Raw genomic sequence first — 6000 nt, forward strand, 5'->3', positions numbered from 1 at the left:
TTGCATCCACCCCAGTATTTAGTACAGTGTCTGGCACATAGTAAGCATTTAAATATCACAATTATTAAGAGCTCCCAAATATAGTCATTTCTGCTCTAAAGCATTAGTTGTGTTTTTAGGAGCCTTGTGTTAGGGAAAATTACATTCAAGTAACCATCCAGCGCTTAGAACAGTGCTTGGCACATAGTAAGCACTTAAATACCAGCATCATTATTATTATTATTATTTATTCCACTGAGATTCAAGGCTTGGGGGTAGTAGATGGGTCATCTCTATCTGTTGCCAAACTGTACATTCCAAGCGCTTAGTACGGTGCTCTGCACATAGTAAGTGCTCAATAAATACTATTGAATGAATGAAAGAGGCTATGTTTCAATAAAAAAATTCCTACTTTTTTTTTAATGGTACTTGTTCAGGACTTACTTTGTGTCAGGCACTGCACTAAGCGCTGGGGTAGATACAAGATAACCAGGTTGGACACAGTCCCTGTCCCACTTGGGGCTCACAGTCTAAGTTGGAGGAGGATTTAATCCCTACATTAAAGGTGAGGAAATTGAGGCCCAGGAAAGTTAAATGGCTTGTCCAAGGTCTCCCAGCAGACAAGTGGCAGAGCCGGAATTAGAACCCAGGTCCTCTGCCTCCCAGGCCTTTGCTCTTTCCACAAGGCCATGCTGCCTCTCACCTGATTGTTATGTCTACAACTAGCCAAATGCTTGACACACTTGCTGCTCTTTTACTGGGTGAAATTGACTCAGTTATTATTATTATGGTATTCATTATGTGCTTACTATGTGCTAAGCGCTGTTCTAAGCACTGGGGTGGATACAAGGTCATCCGGTTGTCCCACGTGGGGGCTCACGGTTTTAATCCCCATTTTACAGATGAGGTAACTGAAGCACAGAGAAGTTAAGCGACTTTAATCTTAAGCGATGTTCTGTCAACACATGTTCTCACTCTTCCTTTCAATCGATTGGAGCACAGTCTTCCAACGCTGAACATCTGTGGGGATCAGAAGCAGCAGCTGCCGTAGCAACATATAAATATTGTGGTGTTTGTTAAGCGCTTACTAAGTGCCAAGCACTGTACTAAGAGCTGGGGTAGATACAGCGTATTAGGTTGGACACGGTCCCTGTCCCACGAGGGGCTGTCAGACTCAATCCCCATTTTAAAGATGAGGTAACTGAGGCCCAGAGAAGTGAAGTGACTTGCCCAAGGTTACACAGCAGACTAGTGGCAGAGGCGGAATTAGAACCCATGACCCCCGACTTCCAAGCCCGGGCTCTCTCCAGTAAGCCACGCTGCTTCTGTATCGTATTCGCCCCCTGCCAGACTGTAAGCTCATCGTGGGCAGGGAATTTTTTTTATGTAGGTTTACATGGCACACTCTCATTCATTCGATCGTATTTATTGAGCACTTACTGTGGGCAGAGCACTCTACTAAGCGCTTGGAAAGTACAATTTGGCAACAGAGACAATCTCTACCCAACAACGGGGCTCACCAGTCTAGAAGGGGTGGGACAGACAATCAAACAAAGCAAGTAGACAGGCATCGACAGCATCAAAATAAATAGAATTATAGCTATGTACACTAATAAAATGGAATAATAAATATGTCATTAATATACACAGTGCTGTGGGGTGGGAAGGGGGTGAAGCAGAGGGTGGAGAAGGGGGGATGGGGAGGGGGAGCAGAGGAAAAGGGGGGCTCAGTCTGGGAAGGCCTCCTGGAGGAGGTGGGTTCTCAGTAGGGGGCTTGGAAGGGGGGAAGAGGGCTAGTTTGGCGGAGGTGAGGAGGGAGGGCATTCCAGGCCAGATGTAGGACGTGGGTCGGGGGTCGACGGCGGGACAGGCGACGACGAGGCTCAGTGAGGAGGTGAGCGGCGGAGGAGCGGAGTGTACGGGATGGGCTGGAGAAGGAGAGAAGGGAGGTGAGGTAGGAGGGGGCAAGGGGATGGACAGCTTAAGCACTTAGTACAGTGGTCTGCAAACAGTACGTGCTTAATAAATACGATTGACTGACTTCTGGCCCGGCTTGTGTTACTGGACGGGTATCTAATAGTAGCCCTATAGTGGGAATTCCTAAATTGGGGTTCCACAAGAACGTTAACAACCTCACCGTTTCACAGAACTCAATGTACTCAGGTTGCAAAAACCCTAAATACTGCTTGGTCCTCACGGTGCCCCAATCTCCTCTCTCCTGTTTCCAACCTCTCGCTCACATCCGCCCTTCTGCCTGCAATTCCTTCCCTACCCACATCCAGCAAACCACCACCTTCCCACCTTCTCAGCCCTTCTACAACCACAGCCAATCCTGGCTCTCCATTTTACAGATGGGTAACTGAGGCACAGAGAAGTAAAGCGACTTGCCCAGGGCCACAGAGCTCTGTGCCTCAGTTACCTCATCTGTAAAATGGGGATTGAGACCAGAAGCCCCGCATGGGACGGGGACTGTGTCCAACCCAATTGGCCTGTATCCATCCCGGCGCTTAGTACAGTCCCTGGCACATTGTAAGCACATAGAGAAGCAGCGTGGCTTAGTGGAAAGAGCCCGGGCTTGGGAGTCAGAGGACACGGGCTCTAATCCCAGCTCTGCCACATCTGCTGTGTGCCCTTGGGCAAGTCACTTCACTTCTCTGTGCCTCACTTCCCTCATCTGTAAAATGGGGATTAATACTGTGAGCCCCACATGGGACAACCTGATTACCTTGTGTCTATCGCAGCGCTTGGCACATAGTAAGTGCTTAGCAAACACCATAATTATAGCGAGCGCTTAAATACCATAATTATTTAGGGACAGAAGCAGGATTAGAACCCAGGTCCTTGCTCTATCCACTGGGCCACGCTGCTTCCCCTGAACTAGCTACATCCCAGCTGAAGGTGTCCAGGCTGATTACTTCCCCGGCAAAAAGGACGGGCCGGCCTCACTCAAATTATTCTACTCGGCCACATCAGAGAACTTGGACACAGGTGTGAGAACGTGCTTCGGGTTCTCTCGGAAACCTGTCCAACGCAACAGACTTTGAGCAACATCCAAAGTCCTGGAGACAACCTTTCAAGCATCGCTGCGGGCAGACGATTGAACCCACGCCTATAATCCCGTTAACCGAGTCCGCCAGGGGCGGTGAGCCGGAGCGGTCTAAAGAAATCCGAGGCGATGGATCAATGGACACCAGGTAAACCGTACACACAACCGGACACCGAGTCGGCAACCGGGAACTAAATACCGTCGCGGACTACTGTTTCCGGGGTAACACAGCCCGAGACCCAGCGATAGACAAGAACAAGAAGAAACACGAATGTAGATTCCCAGCCCACCGTTCGGGAGAGTTTCAAATGGAGGACGCCTACAGGATGGTTTTGGGAAGGAGAATAATAATAATAAATGATGATGATGGTATTTGTTAAGTGCCTACTTTGTGCCAAGCACTGTGCTAAGCCCTGGGGGAGATACAAAGTTATCAGGTTGTCCCAGGTGGGGCTCTCAGTCTTAATCCCTGTTTTCCGGATGAGGGTAACTGAGGCACAGAGAAGTGAAGTGATTTGCCCAAAGTCACACAGCACACAAGTGGCAGAGCCGGGATTAGAACCCACCACCTCTGACTCCGAAGCCTGGGCTCTTTCCACTGAGCCACACTGTTCCTCTAAAAAGGAGCTGCTGTTTTTGGGCAGACACTTCCTAACAGTGGTGAGACAAGGAGGTGAGAATTAAGCATGGCCAAGAAACCAGACGGTCCAGCCTTGTGTTTGTGTACGTGTGCATATTGTTGGCAGGAAGGGGAGTCCCGCATTGGCTTGTATAGCCACATGCACACACCTGCGCCCAATAAGCTCTTAATAAATACTATCACTACCACCCAGAGATGAACGTCACCCCTGTGGCATCTTTTTCAAATACAAAGACAACTCTTCAGAAATTTATTTTTTTTTTGCAATCAGCTCCTCAGGCTCCCCTTAAACAGCATGCATGAATCAACCCATGCCACACGGCCGATCGTGTCGCTCAGCGGACAGAGCCCCGGTTCGGGAGTCGGAAGGACCTGGGTTCTAATCCCCGCTCTGCCACCCGACCTAGGGCAAGTCACTTTGCTTCTCTGGGCCTTCGTTCCCTCATCTGTAAAAGGGGGATTAAGAGTGTGAGCCTCATGCGAGACAGGGATGGCGTCCAACCTGATCAACTTGTATCTACCTCAGTGCCTGGCACAGGGTAAGCACCTAATGAGTACCATAATTATGATATAGGCTATGAGCTTGATCCTCCCTGAGCTGAAGACCACTTGAGACCACCCAGCCAAGGGGGGCAAAGGTAGTGAAAACCACCAAAGGGTCAGGGCTTTCAGTTCCTGCAAGGTTCTGCCCACCGGGGCCCTATCTCCTGCTCCCTCCAAACGATGCCCTTGGGTGAAGCAGGCGGGCAGCTAGGCGTCTCCCCCATCCCGACTCTTTCGGCGGGCATCGGCCCCAGCCCGGCCTGTTTCCTGCCCACCTGGACTACCGGGAAAGCGGCTCTCGGTTCCTCCCGTGCCCCGCCGCGGCCCGTGTACCCTGAAGCCAAGAACGCCCCCTGCCTTGGAGCTGGGATTTGGGTTCCTGGTGGGGGTCATCCTATGCCCCCTCGCCCCTGAGCGAGGGTCCCGACTGCAGCGGTCAACCACCCCAGGGTGAGGGAGCCGGTGGGGGTCTGGCTGCAAGGCATCGCCCACCTCCCCGCTGGCTCCCTGGTCAACTACTCCTGCGTGAAAGCCCATGAGGTCCAGCTGCTGGGGATCACCCACCTCACTCCGGGGTAAGGGCCGGTGGGGTCCAGCTGCAGGGGATCATCCACCTCCCCGCTGGCTCTATGGTCAACCACTCCAGGGGTGAGTGCCCGGAGGGTCCAGCTGCAGGGGGATCACCCACCTCCCCGCTGGCTCCCCGGTCAACCACTCCAGGGGTGAGTGTCCGGAGGGTCCAGCTGCAGGGGGTCACCCACCTCCCCGGTGAATCACTCCAGGGTAAGGGCAGGTGGGGTCCAGCTGCAGGGGATCATCCACCTCCCCGCTGGCTCTGTGGTCAACCACTCCAGGGGTGAGTGCCCGGAGGGTCCAGCTGCAGGGGGTCACCCACCTCTCTGGTCAACCACTCCAGGGGTGAATGCCTGTAGGGTCCAGCTGCAGGGGGAGATCACCCGCCTCCCCGGTCAACCACTCCAGGGGTGAGTGTCCGTGGGGTCCAGCTGGAGGGGGTCACCCGCCTCCCCGGTCAACCACTCCAGGGGTGAGTGTCCGTGGGGTCCAGCTGGAGGGGGTCACCCACCTCCCCGCTGGCTCCCCGGTCAATCACCGTGTGGGGTGGGGCCCGGGGGGCGTCCTTACCGGCGAAGCGGGCTCCGGGCTCTCCGTGCCCCCGCCGGCGCTGCAGGACGAAGTAGCGGTTGCGCTTGTGGGTGACCCACAGCTTCAGGGCGTTTTTCAGCACCGCCTCCTCCGGCTTCAGCCACATCTTCGGCCCCCGGGCCCCGCGCCCCGGCCCAGACGCCCGTCACATGGCCCCCCGGCCCCGGGGACCACAGGGGAGGAGAGGGGAGGAGAGGAGAACCCCCGCCCTGGGGCTGCAGCGGACAGACGGACACCGGCCCCACAGCAGCAGCAACCCCAGCTGCACCGCGCCCCGCCCCGCCGACCAGGAGGAGGAGGAGAACAGGAGCGGGAGCAGCACGGGGAGGAGAAACAGGAGAGGAAGGAGAAGGGGAGGGGGAGGAGCAGCAGGAGGAGCAGGAGGAGGGGGAGCAGGAGGGAGAGGGGGTCGGGGGAGAAGGAACAGGAGGAGGGAGAAAGGGAGCAGGGGGACGAGGAGAAGAGGAGTAGGAGGGAGAGGGACCAGGGGAAGGGGGAGGAGGGAGAGGGGGAGCAGGCGGGAGGAGGAGGAGGAGGGAGAGGAAGGGGAGCAGGAGGGAGAAAGGGAGCAGGGGGAGGAGGAGAAGAAGAGGAGTAGGAGGAGCAGGAAGGAGAAGGGGAGGAGGAG

The 6000-nt window shown here is 54.8% G+C and overlaps 1 protein-coding gene across 2 annotated transcripts in view; it reads right to left on the reverse strand.

The window, feature by feature from the left end:
- TBC1D8 (TBC1 domain family member 8) overlaps positions 1–5660 on the reverse strand; it is a 65283-nt gene extending 59623 nt beyond the window's left edge. Inside the window, exon 1 of one of the 2 annotated variants that reach the window (XM_029048287.2) lies at positions 5352–5660. In XM_029048287.2, the coding sequence (XP_028904120.1) occupies positions 5352–5478 (127 nt within the window). In that variant the 5' untranslated portion in view covers positions 5479–5660. Of the gene's footprint in view, positions 1–5103; positions 5124–5351 lie in introns of those variants that run through there. The other variant, XM_029048290.2, reaches the window with a different exon arrangement.
- Between the last annotated feature and the right edge of the window lie 340 nt (positions 5661–6000).

The sequence above is a fragment of the Ornithorhynchus anatinus genome, chromosome 20 (assembly GCF_004115215.2).
Source record: "Ornithorhynchus anatinus isolate Pmale09 chromosome 20, mOrnAna1.pri.v4, whole genome shotgun sequence".
Classification (NCBI taxonomy): domain Eukaryota; kingdom Metazoa; phylum Chordata; class Mammalia; order Monotremata; family Ornithorhynchidae; genus Ornithorhynchus; species Ornithorhynchus anatinus.